We start from the raw sequence: 20,976 nt of genomic DNA on the forward strand, positions 1-20,976 counted from the left end.
ATTCTGGTAGTTGAGGTCAGTAATGGTGGGAGGTCCTTATAAGGAAGATACTGAAGGAAGGGCATTCGCTCTAAGTTTTACATGATGTCGTGAGATGGCTGTCACTCTCTCTAAAACAAAACAAATCAAAGAAGTCTACCTCTTCCTTCGTTACCTTCTGAGGAAATTGCAAGCGCACTGGAAACTTGAGTAAAGATAAGAAATGGAGAGTATGGCTTAGTGGTAGAGTGTTTGCCTTGCACACCTGAAGTCCTGGGCTCATTCTCCAGCACCTAGAGTGAGTGAACAAGAACTTAAGTGTAGCTAAATACCACTCAGATAGTTAAGAAAACCTGCTAAATATATTATTCCAAGAATGAAACAAAAATTAGGGGCTGGGAGATGACTCAGTGAATAGTGTGTGCCACACAAACCTGAGGACCTGAGTTCACATCCCTCTAACCCAGAAAGCTGGACACAAAGGCAAGGTAGCACATGGTCCTGTAGTGAGGTGCGAAGCCAAGACAAGAGACTCCCTAGAAGTTCATGGGCCAGCTAGGCTGCCATCCACAGTGGTAGGCAGTAAGGCAAAAGCACTGTGGAAGACAAGCACCAGCCCCCAAAGCCCTCTGATCTCTGACCTCCATACATGTGCTGTGGCATGCGAGTATATACACAAAATTAAAGATTCCCTTGAGGCCCAAATAAATGAAAACACCATCAATATTGAAATAGGTGAGCAGACACAGTATAAGGAACCTATACCAGTTCTTGGGATTCTTAGGCTGAGCCTCTGGAGTTTAAAGCCAATCTGGGCAAGATGGCAGGACCTCATCTCAAACAATGAGGTTTAAACACATGGAGCTCTTCTTAGAGGAAACACTTGTAATATATCAGACAGTTGTTACACAAAATATACAAAGATGTCATCTTTAAAAAGTTAATAAATGAAAATGATAGAAAAAGAGATTCATTAAGAGAGTAGGTAGATGGCTCAGTCAGTAATGCATTTGCTGTGTAAGCATGAGAGCCTGAATTCAGATCCCCAGAACTCAGGTAAAAAGACAGGCATGGCACTACCCACCTATAATCCCAGCCCTGAATAGGTGGAGGTAAGTGGATCCCAGTACCTGTTAGAGGAAGCCACTAGTTAGTTCAGATGAAGAAGCTCAGTGTCCTATATTTAACCCAGCTCCCCTTCTCTCTGGAAGCTTCCAAGAAAAGACCCGGGAAGTGGTATCAGAAAACCAAAACATTGTCAAGGCCCCAGGACCGCCCCCCCCCACTCCTGCCTGGGGGCCTCTGTTTCTCTGTGGCTTTCCCCATCCTGATCTCTTAGCTTTCCTCATTTTGCTCTCACTGGCGATTAAAGTGTATATATTTGAGTGTCAGTGACAATTACTAAGTAAGGTTTTGTGTTAACAGGGGAATTTAACTTTTTGAGAGCATGTTGCTGTTTCTGATTGGTGACCTTCAGTTCATTTTTAGCCATGTGAATCACTGACCTTCACCTTGAACAGGAAGGAAAGGCTCCTATATCCAGGGTGTGCTCATGTGCATCCTCCTAGAACAAATGCCACTGGGGAAGGTGGGAGTGGCATAAACTGATGGGGAGGAAGGGGTGGCAGAGACTGTGATGGGGAGGAAGGGGTGGCAGAGACTGTGATGGGGAGGAAGGGGTGGCAGAGACTGTGATGGGGAGGAAGGGGTGACAGAGACTGTGATGGGGAGGAGGGCGTGGCAGAGACTGTGATGGGGAGAAGGGGGTGGCAGAGACTGTGATGGAGGAAGGTATAAAATAAACTGTGATGGTGTGGGTAGGGGAGATTCCCACTAAGTTGGCCTGATCAGAGAAGGAGCCTTAGAATCCTCCTAGGCCCAGGCTACCAAGGAAGTCTGCTCCTCTCCTGATTATGGTAGATTCCTCATAGTCTTCTACTTTCCTTCTCTGGCTCCCTCCAAAACCCAGGTAGTCTACTCTGGACAACCCTTGTGCTCCCCCGCATTAGAACCCACTGGCTTCCTTCCACTTACTGCCATGGACTCTGCTGCCCATCCTCCCTGTGCACAGAGCTGTCTCCTCTGGTTCCCATGTGGAAAGGAGAGCTCTCCAGAGCAGTGCTTTCCCAGATAGGATACTGACCTAGAATCAGAAGGGACTTCTGTCTGAAGTAGTCAGCACCATTCTTATGGGTGTCAGTTTCACCATATATCTCACAGAACATCTGCATCTCACAGAACATCTGCATCTCACAGAACATCTGCTTCAAAACACAAATTAAAAAAAGCATTAAAAGACGATTAGGGTTCCACTCTTGAACCAAATGCTAGGTAATATTTTCTTAATGCTGAAAAATCATCAGTTTTCTATTTGTTGTAAAATCCTGTTTGTTGTAAATTCTCTGTTACCTAGAGAATCTGACAGTAGTTCTCTCTCTTTGATTGGAATGAAATAACCACCTCACCCATTGGAAGCCCTTGGCCTTCTGCTGAATAAAGCCCTACAGAGCTCATTAGTGCAGAGACTTCACTGGAAGCTGCCCACTGTGTGTGTCGGGGGGGGGGGGTCTGAAGGTGAGAAAGATGCCTACTGTGTGTGGGTTCTGAAGGTGAGAGACCACAGCATTCCAGCTTCCCTACGACTCATCTTGGATATCTTCTTAATTACAGGGTCTTAGCAAGGCAAAGAGGAAACGCAGAACCTTCCTTCTCTTGGTAGTTGAGGTCTAAGTGAGATGTGCTTGGTCACCTTGCAGTTAAATTCAGGCCTGACCCGCACCTCCAGAGTGCCAGCATTGAGCAGCAACCACACCTGTAGCAATTCATTCATGTTGGGGGAAGAAGGCAGGATGGGATCAAAGCCTCCTGTAACCCAAGAATTTCTCAGCAGCTGTAGACCTCTAATAATTATGGTTTGGAGCTTTGCCAGAAAGCAAAACCATTTAGCATGCCATATTTAACAATGAACACTTTTCTGTATTTATAATGGTCTCTGTGCAGAGCAAATAGGCACCTTGAACAAAAGGTAGGATACTTATATGTGTATATAAAATAACTGCACCTACATTAAACCCAAACATGTTTTCAGAGAGGAATGTGGCACTTCCCGCTGCTCAGTACCCGGCTTATGAGTGAGTGGGAGAAAGGCCACGTGCTCTGCTCCTTCTCCATTTCTCTCTGGGCCAAGCAGTTGTAGCAGTAGTAGTAGTAGAATATTTTATTTTAAAAATCTACCAACACTCTAAGCAAAGCAGTGTACTAAGGAAAACCTTTGTAATCTTTCCCTATGGGGATAGGAAGCCAGAATAACTGGGAGGATGGAGAAAGCAAGTCCCAGGCTCTGAGAAGCCAGGAGGAAGGAGTGTGTGGAGGAAGCCCCGGTTTCTGCATCATGTAGAACCTGGGATCCTGGTTCATGTTGAGTTTGCTGGACAAACCTTTGTCACTGAGAGAAGGTAGAGGAGAGAGGCTGTACAGAGGAGAGGAATACATTAGAGCTGAAACTGAACATAGGAGTAGAAGGCTAGCTGAGTACAACAGAGAAAGCAAACTGGAAGTGGGGCAAGCCTGCCCCCAGGGATGTGCTTTCCAGTAAGGCTTCTTCTCTCTCTCTCTCTCTCTCTCTCTCTCTCTCTCTCTCTCTCTCTCTCTCTCTTTTTCTCTCAGAAAAAGTTATAATCTCTCCCAAACACCACCACAGGGGACCGGGTATTAAAATACATGAGCCTGTGGAGGCCATTATGGACTCTAACCCTCTGTAACTGTAAAGCAAAACCAAAATCAATTCTTCCCTTCTCTAAGCTGCTGTGGTCATGATATTGCATCACAGCAACAGTAAAGCATTACAGAAGCTGGTACCAGAGAATGGGGTTATTGCTGTGAAGAACTTGACCATGATGGGCTTTTGTTTGTTTTGTTTTTTGTTTTGAGGAATGTGTAAGACTTTAGAACATCTGCCTAGAATAGCAGTTGAAAGCTGTAACCAGAGCTGAATAGGCCAGTCTAGTAGAAGTGCTAAGAAGTGATGCAGACAGCAGAGGTCCAGCTGATGAGGTTTCAGAAGGGAACAAGGTCTCTATTAGCAACTGGACTGGAGGCCATCCATGTGGTAATTCGGCAAAGAATCTGGTTGCTTTCTGTCCTAAGAACTTGCTTGGACAAAATTTAAATGTGATGGACTAATTTATTTGATGGATTAAATTTCAGGATGATGTAATGTTGAGTCTGTGGCATGGTTATTACTGATTACTCTTAGGCAGGTCTAAAATGAGTAGGTAAGTGGAACAGAAAAAGGTACAGAATACAGCTTGCAGAGGAAAGAGCACTAGGGAGCTAATGTATAGTGAAATTGTGTGCTGATAGTCTGTGGTTGTTAAGATGAGGTAAGAAGAGGCCTCTATACTCTACTGAAACAATAAGGAAGGTTCCCCAAGGGCAAGGCCCCACCCAGTTAAGCCTCCAATTTATGGCAGAGAACCTACGGGAGTTTTCTGGTTTAGCAAGACTGCACACAGAGCTGCTGCTAGTGTGATTCAAGGAGGCAAAGGCTCACCCAAGCCGGCGATCACATGTGCAGTGTTGTCCATGTGCTACTGTCTCTGGAGGCTTGAAAGATACAAGAATGAGGGAGTTGTGGGTTCTTCCTCTATGGTTTCAAGAGCCACTGAGACCAAGCAATGTGTGATAGGGCTAGAGTCCCCGCAAGACCATGAGAGGACACTGCATAGAACTGTGACGGTGAAGCCTGGGTTGCAGTGAAGATGCCAAGATGTTGAAGATACCAGAGCTGTGAGGCATCTGTCAAAGATGCTGCATGTGGAGATGGAAACATCCCAAAGAAAAATGTATGTTCTGGGCAGCAAAAGTGGAGGGGCAGAGCCATCTAGGCCCTTTAAAACCAAAGTCCAGATACCAGACATGAAGCTACAAGATTTGGTGTTTGCCCTTCTGGGTTTTAGTCTTGCTTAGGCCTAGTATTTCCTCACTGTGCCAATTTCCTCCCTTTTGGAATGGAATATATATTCTGTGCCATTCTATGTTGGAAGTACATAATTTGTGTTTTTGTTTTATTGTGGTTACAGTCAAGAGGTTATTTTGAGACTTGAGAGAGACTGAACTTTTAAACAGTGTTGAAGCTGTTAAAGGCTTTGGGAACATTTTAAAATGATATTGGACTAACATCATTTTGTATCATGAGATGGCCTCAACCCTATGGGGGCAAGGGGCCAAATATGGTGGTTTGAATAAGTGTATAAATTTAAATATGTATCTCTCCATCATAGCCTCATGCATTTGAACATTTGATTCCAGTTGGTGATGCTGTTTGGGAGGTTATGGAACTTTTAGAACAAGCAAGTATATCATGGGAGATAGGCTTCACAAGTTCATAGACTCATCCACTGCTGTTCCCTCTCTTTTTCCTGATATGCCAGCAAAATGTGATCAGCCAGCTTCCTGTTCTGGCCACCTGCTGCCATGCTTCCCTACTATTGTGGCCGCAAAGCCTCTGGAATCATAAACCAAAATAATCCAAATACAATAGTGGTTACTGGGAGCACAGAAATTGTAGTTGAGGGGTTGAAGGATGATGAAAGAAAAGGCCAGCAGGGACATCTTTCTGAATGTTAAGGGCACTGAGTATGGCTAACCTACAGCAGAAGGCCAGGTCCGCTGCTCAGGTCCACAAGAATAGACTGCTTAGGGTGGACTGCAAAGGGAGAGACAGGCAGGTGCTGCCTGGAAGTGACCGAAGGAGAGTACCAGAATATCCGAATCAGAAGCAAGAGAAGAAGGTATAGCTCCAACTGGAGAGTTAGAGTACAGTGTACAATAGCTTCTGCCAGGAGGAAGGGGAGACACAGAAAGTAACAAACGAACATGTTCCCAGAACAGATTTTGACTGAGAAGAAGTGTTTTCTTAATGACTTCCCCTCACCCTGGAGATCAAAACCAGAACCTCACACATGCTAAGCAAGCGCCCTATCTCTGAGCCTTCCAAAACCATCTAATATAGGCTTTTAAGAGTCACTATTTCAAGCTGGGTGGTGGTGGCGGCCTAGGCCTTTAATCCCAACACTCCGGAGGCACAGTCAGGTGGATCTCTGTGAGTTCAAGACCAGCTTGGTCTACAGAGCAATTCCAGGACAACCAAGGCTACACAGAGAAATCCTGTCTCAAAAAAAAAAAAAGAAAGAAAGAAAGAAAGAAAGAAAGAAAGAAAGAAAGAAAGAAAGAAAGAAAGAGAAAAAAGGAAAAATCAGTTTTCCTAAGCTCGGTACATTTCTGGATGCAGAATGAAGGGGAAAGGCAGTTTAACAATGGACTCCTAAGAACACCAACAGAAAGGCTCCCTTCCTTCACTCCCACTGTAGGCTAGAAACCTAGAAACTAGATGTCCTAGAAACTCTACCACATCTCTGGGGAGCATACAGTTCTTCAGTGTTGTTCAGACGAGGGCCGCTGGACAGGTGAGCTGACAGAGAGGACTGGGATCAAGAGCAGCAAATGGCTCTAAGGGAGAAGAGACAGGATGCTAGCCAGCTTTAAGGCTGCCTTCTTTTCCAAGGATACTCTGAGTAATGTGATTGTATTTGGCATTTTTTCTGTGCGATGTCAAGGAATAGTCTTCCTTAAAAGCTTTTGTGAAAAGACCCAACTATAAAGCAGACTAGGGCAATGAAATAGAAATCAGACAAGTGAGCATGCAAAAGATTGCTCCTGGAGCTGTATGATTCCATCCCTGCTATCCCAGCTCCAGTCCTGGGGGTGCACTTCATCTGAGACTCGCCACAAAGGGGATTTCAGATGGGAAAGCCCTGGCTTTATTGCCGACCGGGATGAGGGCAGGGAAGCAGCCTTGCTTAGGGACTGTGCCAACCACCTTCCAGGGCTTGCACACACTCTAGTCTTCCTGCCCTAGACCTTGTCCTAGTCTGCGCCCAGGCCCTGGCCATTAGGGAAGAGGGCTAGCCTCCACACTGCCCCACCCAATTTTCATTTCTCTTTTTGGATGTTGTAAGGATTGAATCCAGGGTGTCATGCCTGCTAAGCACACCCCACCACTGAGCTATGTTTCTAAGCCTCACTCTTTTTAACCCTGTATCTGTGTCCTTCTTAGGGTCAGGAGCTATGTCCTAAGGAACAGTTCTCATTGAACAGGTATTTTATTTTAGTTGTTTGCTTGTTTGTTTATTTGTTTGTTTTGGACTTTAAAGACAGGGTTTTCTGTGTAACCGTCCTGGCTGTCTGGGAACTTGCTTTGTAGACCGGGCTGGCTTCGAACTCACTGAGAACAGACACTTTCTTAAGCTCTCATTTTTCTTGAATGCTCTCCTGATTTTTGGCCATGCTCCCTGCCACATTTTCCTGATGCTCCATTTATTTATTTATTTATTTATTTATTTTTAATTGAGATGAAAATTATATAACATCAGAGTATAACCATTTTAGGAGCTGGAGAGATGGCTTAGTGATTAAGAGCACTTGCTATTCTGGCAGAGGCCCTGAGTTCAGTTACCAGCACCCATATAGTGACTCATAACCATCCAAAACTCCAGTTCCAGAGGATCCAATACATAAGAAAATAAATCTGAAATATAACTTTGATTAAACACTTAAAAAAATTTTTTGTTATTGAGGGTGGGGCATGCCCGTGCCATAGTTTGCATGTGGAGACAAGAAGACAACCTTTATGTGGTATCTGGAGATCAAATTCAGGTTATCAGTCAAGCATCTTTATCCACTATCTTGCCAGCCTAAAATTAGCCATTTGAAAGTATACAGTTCAGTGTGACATTTAATACATTTGCAGTGTTATGCAACCATCACCACTATCCAATTCCAGAACATTTTATCACTCCCCTGAAAAAAAACATCTATTAAGCAGCCCCTGAAGGCTAGCAGTCTGTTTCCTGTCTCTGGGAACCTTCCTTCTCCAGATACTTCATATAATGAACCCTATAATACACCCTTGTACTTGTCTTTATTCATAATGTTTATAAGACACATTCATTTTGTAGGCTGAATCAAGTAATATTCCATTATATAGATATGCTATATTTTGTTTCTCTATTCATCTGTTAATGCCTGGGCATTGAGTTGATACTTCCCTCTAGCTGTTGTAAAGAGTGCTTTTTGATTGTCCATGTACACATTGTTGTTTAAGGCCCAGTTCTTTGGGGTAGGTACTTTGGAGTAAGTTCCAGATCATATGGCAATTATATATTTTAACTGTTTTGAGATACTTGAGGTCTTTTTTCATGGCTATTCTCCCTAAGTCACCTCTGACAAGAAACAGCAGGAATGTACCCCTCTGCACCCCTAAACACTAGGAGTCAGAACATAACCCTGATTGCTACTTCAGGGAAGAACCTAAAAGAATAAAGGCGAGGTACTCCAGTCTCCTTAGATGAGTAAGGGCTCCAATGAGATGACAGTAAGGGGCGGGGGGCTGCACATTGGTTGCTGAGAAGATGTGAGGTGCCTAGAGAAGGGTTGACTGAGACAGGGAAGGAGCTGAGCAGCAGCCCAGAGACCTGTGAACATACTTCTTTAACAAGAGGAGCCATGGAAGGAGGCAGAGTGAGACTCACCAAGGCATAATTTGATCAGGCAGGGCTGCTTTTGTTTGTGGGATGGTTTGGACTTGTTTGGTTTAGGTTTGAGGTTAATCAGTTGTTTTTGAGACAGTCTCGTAGTCCTAGTTGACCTTGAACGCCTGGTCCTCCTGCCTCAGCCTCCCAAGTGTGGAGATTACAGGCATGGGCCACCGTGCCCAGCTAGGTCAGGGCTGCTTTGACAGGTCATTCTCAGCACCAGAAAAGGGAATTGCTTTGAATCGAGGAGGGTGAGCTGGAAACCAGGAGGCTGCTGAGAATCCAGCATTGTTTCTAGAACAAGAGTAGCAAGGATGAAGCGACGCAGCACCAGTGGGACAGAGTGGGGCAAATCTGAAAGGTTCCCAGGGCTTCTGTTGTTGTGACAGAGACCAGGACAGAAGAGAAGATGTCACTGCAGGGAAAGAGCTTTGGAGAGCCCCCAGAGCATAGCACCTGTTAGAGCCCAGCAGCCCTGAATGCCAAGACAGGAAGGCGCTGCTGTAGGCCAGGCTGCCCCTTCCAGAGTGATAACTGGACACACAGCGGCTGACCTCCTCCCTCTCACAGGCCTACACACATTCCTGAGTAACATCAGTGTGTTTGACCTCATCATTGACCCGGAAGACACTGTGACTTTGTAAATAAAAGAAAAAAACAATTTAATCTGAATTATACCAACGTGGATTACTTTTTAGGTAATTTCAAGAAATGACTCTCATCATAACTTCATGATGAGTTTTCCAGAGGGCAGGCAGTGAGTGAGACCAAGTCTCATGGTTTTCTTTCTTGTCTTGAGTAGCAACTCCTCTGTGTGTAAATTTAATAGGGGAATATCTTATCTATGTCAACATTTGTAGTCAAGAAAAACTTGTCCACTCCCACTTGCAGACTGTGTCTGACTTATTTTTTGTGTTTATTTCTACCATGTCTCAGTGCCCTGGGTTCTCACTCCTATTTGCAGCTTTCATTGTCACTAACAAAATGACTTCTGGTTATTATGACTGTTGTGTGCTATTGTTACAGTCAGTTTAACTTTGTACTGATGGTTTTTGATAATGGTATTCACAGCAAGGTCAGAAACAACCTGCTTCTTCTAGATAGTGATGGGGGAAGGGGAACCTTTTACTGGATGCAAAGTCGGAACCCTTCTTACAAACCCATACTTCAAGTAGAGTGACAACATACACCTGTATTACGAGTACTCGGGAAGCTGAGGCAGGAAGTTCAAGCACTAAGCCTTAGTGACCTTGAGTTAGATCCCACTCCTGGGGAAAGGAAAAAACCAACTCCTGCAGATTGTCCTCTGGCCTACACATGTACACACACACACACACACACACACACACACACACAATTTTTGAAAATTTAAAGATCAATACATGTATCCACCCTGTACCTTTTGACTTTTTTGCTGCTCACTTGACTTCTCTCTGAACTGACATTTCTTTCATGCCTTGTTCTTGAGAGGTTTTTATGTCCTTTTTGCTTCTCTTCCCTCTCCCAGGCCTTCTTCAAGTTCTGTTCCCCATTTCCAGCAGTCTAGGGTCATGTCAGCAGGTGGGTACCAGGCCTTTGGGAGGGGAATTGTATTTCCAGGGCAGCTGCTGGGGAATAAGGGCGACATGGAACAGATGAGGCTGCTAAGAGAGGGCTTGAGCATAAATTCAGTTTCAAGATAGAAAATTCCTAGGGCTGAGAATGTGGCTTAGTGATGGGGCCATTTGGCCAGCATCCACAGGCTCTGGGTTCAGTCCCAAATGGAGAGCAGTAATTCCCCAAAATTTTGAAATCATAGGTACTTAACATTTTGAACAAAGTTTCTAAGTCCTTTTTTTTTTACATTTATTTATAGTGTGTATATATATGTATATATACATATATATACATACATACATACATACATGTGTGTGTGTGTGTAAAACAGTCAAGGGGACAAGGGCTAGACAGTGACACTGTGGGCTAGAGTGGTTTTTTTAATTCATAAGTGACATTTAATCTTAAAATTTTAGGCTGAGCCTGGCAGTGGTAGCGCATACTTTAAATACCAGCACTCGGGAGGCAGAGGCAGGCAGATCTCTGTGAGTTTGAGACCAGTCTGGATTACAGAATGAGTTCCAGAACAGCCAGGGCTGTAAAACAGAGAAACCCTATATTGAAAAACGAGAGAGAGAAGAGAGAGAGAGAGAGAGAGAGAGAGAGAGAGAGAGATATCTTGTGAGGAATATAGAACCACTAAGTTTTGTTCTGGCTAGGGAAAAGGCAGCCAGTAGAAAAGGCGCCCAAATCTCCCTGGTACCCCACAAGGGAGGGCTTCCCAGGGTGTAAGCGTTGCTGTCCTTGGCTCATGAGGTTGGAGTCAGATTGCCTTCCAGGAATAACACAAGGCATCTGCCATCCTCAGAGCTACAGGCATGGGACCCTTGGGTACTCAGCAGAAGGAAGCCACCAAGAAGCAGGTCTGGTGAGCACAGGTTTTACAGGTGGTGGTTTCCAGGAGGAGAACCAGAAGACTGCCATGAGTAGGCCAAGTGTAGGCACAAGTAGCCTGGGTTGGTCTGGGTCCTCTACTTACTAGGGCCACATGGCAGGCCTGTTACCCAGTGCAGGCACAGGCACCAAGCAACCTGGCAGGGGAACAACACAAAAAACACATAACAGTGGGTGACCTGAGAAGCTCCCTGAAGGGCTTGGAGAACGTGTGCTGTTCACAGAAGGTGGGAGTTTGTTTGAGTCCCATCCCTGTGTTAGTGTGGTTGGACTTCTGCTGCGCATGTCGAGAAGCAGCGGTGACCTGTGTCCATGAACTCTGGCTCTTAGGAAGTGCTTGTTTGGCTTGAAATTAGATGTATTCTTTCTTTTTTTAAAGATTTGTTTTAATTACCTGAAGGAGGAAAAGGTATGTGCTGGTGAATACAGATGTCCCCAGGAGGCAGAGGCCAAAAGTTAAGACAATTGGCTCCCTAGAACCTCAATTTACAAGCAGTTGTAAGCCACTGGATGTGGGTGCTAGGATCGGAACTCCAATCCTCTGGAAGAGCCATCTCTCCCGCCCAGCTGCATCTGTCTTTTAAATTGAGAGGCACCCTGGAGGCAGAGGCAATCGGATCACTGTGAGTTCAAGCCAGCATGGTGAACATGGCAAATTCCAGGTCATTCAAGGCAACATAGTGAAATCTTGTCTCAAAAACAAAAAATAAAATTAAATAAATAAATAAAATTGAGGGGGGAAGGCATTTGCCCAGTTCTTTGATGTGAATTTGTATTTTCTAAATTATTGTTATTTCAACTTTAAAGCATTTAGGTAACATCTGCAGATGACTCAGTGTTCAGAGCACCTGCAGCTGCTCCAGAGGACTAGAGCCCGGGTCCCAGCACCGTGTATCCATGCAGGGCCTCTCAAATGACTGCCTGGAATTCAACTCCAGGGTATCCGACAAGGGCACCTGACACTCGCGTGCTCGCTCTAGCTCGCTCGCTCTCTCTCTCTCATATATATAAATGAAATAAAAATAAATCTCCTTAAAAATCATTTTTTAAATAATCTTTTTTTTAAAATAAAAGGAGCCAGGCATTGTAACACAGACCTGTAATCCCAACATTTCAGAGACAGAGGCAGAAAAGGCAAGAGTTCAAGGTTGTCTTTATCTATGAAGTCTGTTTGAGGCCAGACTAGTCTGCAATGAGGTCCTGTCTTTAAAAAAAAAAAAAACAAAAAACCAAGACTGGACAGTGGTACTGCACACCTTGCACCTTTAATCCCAGCACTCTAGAGACAGAGGCAGGGATCTCTGAGTTCAAGGCCAATCTGGTCTACAGAGTGAGTTCCAGGACAGCCAGAGCTATTACACAGAGAAACCTTGTCTTAGGAGGGATAAAGAAGAGGAAGAGAAGAAACAAAAGAAGAGGGCAGTGCCGGTGCTTGATAAAATAATTTGTTTCTATATCTGTAGTACCAGATCCTCACCTGCACAGCTCACACTGTGGAGAGGTAAAGACGGCAAGAACTTTGGGAGCCTAGGCCATGTGTTTCCTTTGGAAACAGGTGGAAAAGAAAGCAAAATCAAAATTCTAGTATTTGAAAAGTTGTTCCCTCCCACCAAGTATTTTCTTAAATGTCAAATAATGGTAGTATGATGTTCCTTCAGACATAGAACTTTTCCACCTTTGGGCCGAAAGAGCTCACAGGGGTAGGGCCACCAGTGTGTTTCTTCTTGGTTTAGACCTCTCCCATCCCCGTCTCCTATGACTCCTGGGGTCTGGACTGTTCCGTCGAGTGTATGTTGCCCTTGCTGTCCATTGCCTCAATGGCAGGCTGGCCTGCCCACCCGGCCCGCTCTTCAGGAAGCAGATGTTTATTTCTACTCTCTGGCATTATGAACAAGGCCATTATGAGTGCTCAGCAGATGTTTGTTGGAATGCAGGCTCTTTCTTAATTTCTCTTGGATAGGCCTAGGAGTAGAAAGGGTCTTGTGCTCAGTCCTGTGAGGAACTGAAAGTTTGTTTTCCAGTGGGGCCGCACCATTCAACAGTCCTACCAGCAAACTGGAAGGGGTCCTTCCTTTTTTTTGTTTTCCTTTATACCTTGACTAAAAACATACCTGCCTTTTTATTGTTCTCTGCATTCACCCTGGTCATTTCGAAGTAATCTTTGTGGGGTTTATTGGTTTTGTTTGATTTGGTAATATGTCTTTTGTTTTTAAAGTGTGTGTGTGTGTGTGTGTGTGTGTGTGTACCTGCAGGTACTTTCAGAGGCCAGAAGGGGATGATGGATCCCCTGGAGCTGGAGTGACAGGTGGTTGTGTCCTGCCCAACATGAGTCTGGGAACTGAACTGAAATCGGGTCCTCTGAAAAAGTACCAAGTGTCAACCGCTGAGCCGTCACTCAAGCCCTCTTGTTTTGGGGTGTTTTGTTTTTTGGCAGCATTTTGGTTAACCAGCTAGCCTTGAACTCACCATAATTCCTAATCTTCCTGCCATCTTCTCCAGAGTGCTGGTATTACAGACATGCACCTGGTTTATAAGGTGCTAGGGATTAAACTCAGGACTCGACATAGTAGGCAGCCCTATATCAGCTGACCTACATCCCCAGACCCTGATTCTGCACTTGGATTTCACTAATTCGTGTGTCTGTCATTTTGTTCGAAACACACTATCAAGCTAGAGCTGTAGTTCACTGATGGTGATTGCTTAACATGCATGAAGCTCTGAGTTCAGTCCCCAGCAGTAGCACAGGCTCGCACACTCGGCATTGCCCTCCCCCCTCATCTGCATTGCCTTGATTCCCATAGCTTTGTTTTAAGTTTTGAAATCCAAAAAGGAGAGTTCTTGGATTAGTCTTTAGTTTCTGTTTTTTCAAGCTCCTTTGGGTCTGCTGACCACACTTGTTGCTTAGCTGCTGGCTTTCTCATTTCCTTGATTGACTTGCCAGCCGAGTGCTAAGTGGAAAATCCCCTTGGCTCTTCCCCAGCCTCCCTTTGAGAGGCAGCTTGACTAGCAGAGATCTGGGCTCATCTGGCCAAGTTTAGTCTAGGGCCAGGTAAGTCAGCCAGCCAGGGAATGTGTAGGCTGTACCTGGTCCAGAAGCAGGAGACCCACTCCATCTAATCCCAACACCCCACCTTCCTGGCTTTCTCCGTAGTGCACAGGGCTGTGATAATCCCCAGGTACATGTCCAGTCACACCACACATTCTTTTTGTGCCTGTTATCCTGGCATCCTTCCTAAGGATGATTAATGGCACAGAGGGAAGTCATTTTGTTGTTAGGTGGGACCAGTGTGGCAACCTGGCCTTCCTGGTGGCATGTCCAGTCACACCCACAGATGTGTCTGTCGTCTGTGCTGCAGGCACTGATTTTACTGTTAAGCGAATTTTGTTTAGGACATGTTGTGTGTCCCTGGCTGACCTGGACCGCTATGTAGGTAGACCAGGCTGGCCTTGAACTTGTGGAGCTCTGCTTCCAAACTGCTGGAATTAAAGGTGTGTTCCAGCACACCTGGCCTGGTGGAAGAACTTTCTACCTTTCCTGTAGCGTTTTCAGTCCTTGCCTTAAGATTAAAAAAAAAAAAAAAAAAAAAAAAAAAAAAAAAAAAAAGAGGAAGGTCAGGCAGAAGGTAAATTTTTCTGGAAGGTCTCAGGATCAGCCAGCCTGATGCTGACTCCATAATACAGCTTCACACCTGTGCCTTTTTAAATGAGTAAGAGTACGAAGGCCAGCATGGCTGAAGTATGGCGAACATCTGAGAGCTGCACTGGACAGCCGCTGACTGCTTATCTCACATAAGAACACTCATGCTCCTGGGATGTGCCTGCTGCTCTCCATTGCTTCATACGAAATGAAATTGTTGACAACTCTGCATTCTTGAGAGCCACTTGGAGTTATCTGTGAAGCAAAAGTAGTGACACCCAGTCCTCAAACTGTGGGGGACTGAGGCACAGGACTTGCCTGACATTCACAAGGCCCTGGCACCACCAAAAAAGAAAAAGAAAAGAAAAGCATAGCTCCTGACCAAACTCTGAACAGGGCTACATGTGCCGTGGACCTTCCATGGTGGCCCCCATGGCTCAACACCCTGAGGGACTCGGCCTTCTATTCCAGACTTCAACCTCCTTCCTGTGTGCTGAGCAGGTTCATCTGGGTATCAGATGGCCAGGGACATCTGGGCTGGAGCTGGGACTGTAGATTTGGGAAATAGGAGGGTTCAATAGAAATGCATCATTAAGTGGTGGGGGGGGTTCCACAAAGACCTACTCTCTGAGTTAACAAAGTCTTGAGGTTCAGGCTGCCTGCTGTTGGAGTGAGAAGAGTTGAATTAGTGGTAGAATTGTCAATACCCCGAACCTGCTTGCAACTCCACATTTATGTCTAAGGCTACACAGTCAAGTAAGCAGGGTTTCCCCAAGATACCTACTTCCTCTTTCTACACTTGCTCTTTCAGCATCTCCTCCTCAGAAAGTCAGAGGACAGAAGAGGGAATTACTATCCATACAAAGGCAACCAAATGTCAGCAAGACCCTAGGCTAAGGCCATAGCTTAGTGGTAGAGAACTTGTAAAGCACAAAAAATTAGGACCAAAACCCAGTGCACCACCTTTTTCTGGGTGGCCTGTGAGGTGCATAGGGTTTTACGTTCCTAAATGGTTGAGAGCTGGGGATTAGCTCAGTTGGTAGAATGCTTGCTAGAGCACTTAGCCCCAGTATCACGTAACACTGAATGGACATAGTAGCACACACCTGCGGTCCCAATACTTGGGAGATGAAGGCAGAAAAGATCAGAAGTTCAAGGAGATCCTTGAGTACAAACCAGATATGGTGCACATGTTTGGAATCCCAGCACTGGACCATGTATTGAGGAGGAGGAAAGTTGAAAGGGGGAAAGACTGTGTTTTTACACATGAAATTTGAATGGCAGCATGTATAGATAACACTTTATTGGCACACAGCCACCATCTCTATGAACCGTCTCTAATGCGTGGACCATGCAAAACAGGTGAGGGGCGTGTGATGCCACTCTAAGATGACAGCTCCCTCTCCTTCCACTGTGCTGGTGGGGCTAAGACAGAAGTCTAGTCCTGTGGTTGGGGCTGCTCTAGAATAGGATAGGGCAGTGCGATTCAGGCTTAGAACTCATTCTAGCAGTACAGAGAGAAGGACCAGGAGAGGCTTAGGGGCCTTCAGTGAGCAGTGTGGTGACAGGGATTTTATCTGAGACTCCCTGACCTACATTCATTGATTGCCTCGTTCCTTTCTCTACAGAATTTGCCTTCTGCCAAGTGAATGCCTCCATTGCTCTGGCCTTGGCCTTAGCTGTTCTGTGTGACTTGCTCCGGCAGTGGGACCAGCTGGTACCAGGACTGCCCATTCTGCTGGAATGGCTGCTAGGAGAGGATGATGACCCACAGGACCTTGTACAGAGCCCACATCAGGTAACCCCAGCTACTCAGGGAGCTTGGAGGCAGGCAGTGTCCTGGGCCTCTGGATATAGCACCAACAGTCTCTGATGGTAAAAGTGTGTCGGGCCGCGCTAAGGCAGAGTAGAGACTGACTAGGAGAAATCTCCTGGGGGTACACACAGCACACACTCGCTGAGGCTTACTCTCCACGACAAGCTTTCAGATGGTGGGGAAGGACACTTTAAAAAATACACCTTGAATATCGAAAATAAGACTGAGAAATGCGTATCATTTGATTTTAGTATGGGCAGTGGTCCTCACAGCTCTGAGTCTAAGCATTTCCCAAGAATTAGGGTCCTTCCAGGAAACATGGTGCTTGACCCCTCTTCCCACGTGACAGGGAACACATCTGGAAACTGAAGACCAGCAGAGGCAACACAGGCATTGGGAGACAGAAATCTGTGCCCACTCATGTGACTCTGCTCACTACCTTGGCATCCTGAGCAGACAGAGTTCAAACCCCAGTCTGTTTATAGGAAATGTGGCGATGTAGTGAAGTGGTTTTGAGAAAATGACCTTGAAAAGCCTGGAAATTTGCTCTTGGAAGACTGGTGTCATGCATGTTCTCAATATGTCTTTGCTCTGCTGCCGAGATTTCCCTTGCGCCCTCCTCTGATTTCTCAGTACCCCTTAAAATCTAAGATCTGCTTCCTTGGCAAGGTCCTCTTTTCACCATTAGTTCCCCAAAATATCTTGGCTTGGAGCTACTTACACATCTTTATCAAAGGTCATGTTACGTCTGGAGTGAGACATTCCTCTCTGGTAGAGAAGTACAAAGAATGAAAGTAGAAGGGTGACCTTCAGGGCTGCAGGCGGTGGGCACGGTGTTGACAGGCTCAAGTGGGCCCTCTGTCAGCTTTGGAGGAGACACAGCTCTCACATCTAGCAAGGCCTTATGTGGTGTGCCTGGGGCTTGGCAGCATTCCCTATAAGGCTCACTGTGGGTGGTTTTCATCTGATGTAGGGAGAAGATGACTACATATTCGAAAAATCGGAAGTCAACTTTTGGGCCGAGACTCTGACCTTCGTGAAATACCTATGTAGGCAACTCTTCCATCTCCTTCGTCAGTCTGGCTGGCCGTCCCCTCACTCCCAGAAGCTTTGTCACCTGCAAATGATAGCATCAGAGCAGCGTCACCTTGTCTCTCAGCTCTTCAGAGAACTTCCACTCTCGGCTGAATTTTTGAAGACAGTGGAGTACACGAGGCTGCGCATTCAGGAGGAAAGGACTTGGGCTGTCCTGAGGCTGCTGGCCTTCCTGGAAGGAAAGGAAGTTCTCAGAGCCGAAGACTGTCCTAGGGAACGGAGACAGTTAATGGCCCCAAGAACAGAAGCAGCATGCTGAGAGATGGCTGGCTGGGGCCAGGGAGCCGACTCTCTCCCCAGCTCTGCTCTACAAGAAACATGTTGGACAGAAATTGAAACTCTTTCCTTTTGTGCCTCCCCCACTTCTGGGAGCCTAAGCTCCTTCCTCCAGAGTGCTTTGTCTTTACACTCATTCAAGGCAGCCGTTTATCGCAGCTCTCCCCTAGGAAGTGAGGCTACTATGTTGAGTATTTACTCTGTTCCCAGGTGCAGGCCACCTGCAGGCCTGAATTAGCCTTTTCTATCATGAAGAACTGCCAGTCCAGCCAGAGTATATTTTCCATACACTGACTATGAGTTTTAGCACACACAAGTTCCCCCACCCCACGTACAGACACACACACACACACACACACACACACACACACACACACACACACTGCTCTTTTGTCTGTTTTGGTTTGGGCTCTGTATAGGAGCTGGAATGCTTACCAAACAGCCTATTTGGCCATATTTCTAAACTTTCTTCCATTTTAGCAAAGGAAAAATATGTCCCAAGTGTTGGGTTCTGGGAGAACTAAGAATCCACCCCAGGCAAATACTTGCGTTTTATTATCTACAGGTACAAGTTCCTCCTGTCTTTTCCAGAAATGTCTGTGAGTGCTAGGAAATCTGGTTGTTGCCATCAGCTATTTGAAGGAGTTTGGGTGAAAGAGAAGCCTGAACAATGGCTTGATTAGTCTGACGCCTACACTGCTTACTGTGCTGTGATTGGTGGACGCAATGAAACGACTCTTATTTCAGATGTTAATAAACACATTTAATCCACTTCAGCGATTCCATCTAGAAACCATAAGGGTTTTTCCTCAGTTCCAAGCCCAGCCAACAGGCTTCCCCAGATACCCAGCAGGTGGCGCCCTTGCACACGTTATGCTGCTTGTCTAGTTCTTTAGTTTACTATCTTAAAACTTATTTTAAACTATTATCAGCACTGTGCATGATGGTCGGGCACCCATGCCACAGCATGCATGTCTGTGGAAGTTAGAAGACAGTCAGTTCTCTCCTTCCACCTTTACATGGGTTCCAGAAATCCAACTCAGGTTCAGGCTTGCATAGCAAGAGCCTTTATCCACTGAGCCATAGCATTGCCGACCTGGCTTACCACTGGTAATGCATACTTTCACCACAGACAGGTCCCATCAAACTGGATGTGCTGTAGCCTGATGCACATTCCTAGCTACCTACAAGACCATGCCAGCAATGGTTAGAAACTTGTAGGGACTGTAAATATGTTCCCAGATGATTGGTCACTTAGGTTTATGGGGAAAGACTAGAGAGGCATTTACTTTCCTTCTGCAGAAAAGCTGCGATTTCAAATGGAATTGGTCCTTGAGACTAATACCGTCCAGTACCACTTAAAAAAAAAAAAAGTAAAGAACTTGTCTTTAGGAAGAGGAAAGACAGGGCAGTGTCTCTAGCATCTCTGAGGAGGACCAGAAACCCCCTAGGTGGTTTTGCAAACATTCGGCACCAGGTATGGTTTGTATGATCCTGTAGTAATTACCTAGTTAGGCACCAGTCTAGCCCACCCTTGAAAAATTAAACACCTAATGTTTTCTAGTTTGTTTTTGGTTTTGCTTTTCAGAGCCGGGGGGTAGCTATTTACCCCAAGCTGGCCTCACACTTGTGTTAACCCTCCTGCCTCTGCCTCCCTAGTGCCAAGATTATAGGCACACACTACCACGCCCAGCTTTACCCTACTTTTTTACTCTAAGATCTACTTGGTGAGAGGGGCTGGTGGTTTGTGTCATGGGAATGATAACTGTGGGAGATTAATTCTGATCAGGGCCCAACGAAGGCCAGCTCATGGGCGAAAGCAACCGTCCCTCTCCCCACCCATCTGGAATGAAATAAAAGCAGTTACATAACAATAAATCTATCTCACACTAGCAGGCACGCTGCACCAAAGCATGCACCAGAACATGGCTACCTTATCTCCAAGTGCATCCTACCAAGTCTACCCAGTGGGTGTTCTCGCCACTGCTGGCTGGGAATTGCCCCAGATTTGGATCTTGACTGGCTAGGACCAGCCTTGGGGGGGGGGGGGGGAGAGACAGGAGGAATAGATGCTTCTGCGGGTTTGTATCTGAAACCCTTCTAGCTGCAGCTAGGGGTATGGTTGCTCCACACTTTCCTGAGAGGAACCTGGAAAACCTTAGTCACAGAGTTTCTGTTTGGGGCCATTTAGGCCACAGGTACCCAGAACTGTCTAGGGGACCAAGCAACACGGATGGGAACAGTGAAGCAGCCATCTTTCTTGAAGTCACTACTTGCTTTTGACTCCAAGCTCTAGGGTCCTAAGATTTGGGTGACCCTCAGTCCCTCTGCTCGGGCCACAGTCAAAAGCCAGTTTGCTTGACTGTGTAAGATGGTGTGGGCTTTATCTACCTTTTGGACACCTTGGGTATTTTGTGCCTGGACAGAAGTGACAGAGGGATGAGTAAAGGATGAATTTTATATTCGTGTTAAAAGTAAGAAAACTCAAGTACCAAACAGACCGTGTGATCTGCCCAGACCACGTGACTTACGGAGTCTGAACCTCAGCTCCGATCCATTTTTTTTTTTTTTTTTTGGTTTGTCCTTTATTGAGGTATGGTCTCCCACTGAGCTGTGGTAGGCTGGCCTAAAATGCAACTCAGCCTCCCAGGTGCTAGGCTTATAGGAGCTATACCCACTCAGCACTAATTTTTGACCCTGAAGCCCTCCAGCTTTGCCCTGGGCTGTAACTACAGGGGCAGCAGGCGCCTCTGTGGTCAGCAAATGCACGCTGAACTCGGGAGCCTGTTGAGTGACAGGTCCTACCTCCTTCCCTTCCAGGTTAACTGATACAGCCCAGGTGCATACTGGACAGAGTGCAAGCAGACAGGAAGAGCAACGTGGGAAGGGTGTAGATCAATCGTCCTTCCCTGGCAGCTGCTGGGCCTTCCACCCAGGGCAGCCTGAGCTGCCAGCTGGGTGAAATCACGGGCCCAGCTCCAGCTATTGGCAGCCAGTATGGAGTCAGTGTAGAGAAAAAAGACCTGATTCCAAATCGGTCGGCTGAGAAAAGCTGTGGATGGCTTTAGCCTCACTGGGCGCTAGGTGGG

General features: G+C 46.0%; 1 protein-coding gene across 2 annotated transcripts in view; it reads left to right on the plus strand.

Moving 5' to 3' along the window:
- Thada (THADA armadillo repeat containing) overlaps positions 1-19,450 on the plus strand; it is a 318,719-nt gene extending 299,269 nt beyond the window's left edge. Inside the window, exons 38-39 of one of the 2 annotated variants that reach the window (XR_015738149.1) lie at positions 16,329-16,498; positions 17,490-17,628. Coding sequence is in view for 1 of the 2 variants with exons in the window: in XM_087907299.1 (XP_087763425.1) it covers positions 16,329-16,498; positions 17,490-17,870 (551 nt within the window). In the remaining variant the exon portion in view is untranslated. Of the gene's footprint in view, positions 1-16,328; positions 16,499-17,489 lie in introns of both variants that reach the window. The other variant, XM_087907299.1, reaches the window with a different exon arrangement.
- Positions 19,451-20,976: the final 1,526 nt, after the last annotated feature.

Source organism: Myodes glareolus, chromosome 6 (genome assembly GCF_982192425.1).
Source record: "Myodes glareolus chromosome 6, mMyoGla1.1, whole genome shotgun sequence".
Classification (NCBI taxonomy): domain Eukaryota; kingdom Metazoa; phylum Chordata; class Mammalia; order Rodentia; family Cricetidae; genus Myodes; species Myodes glareolus.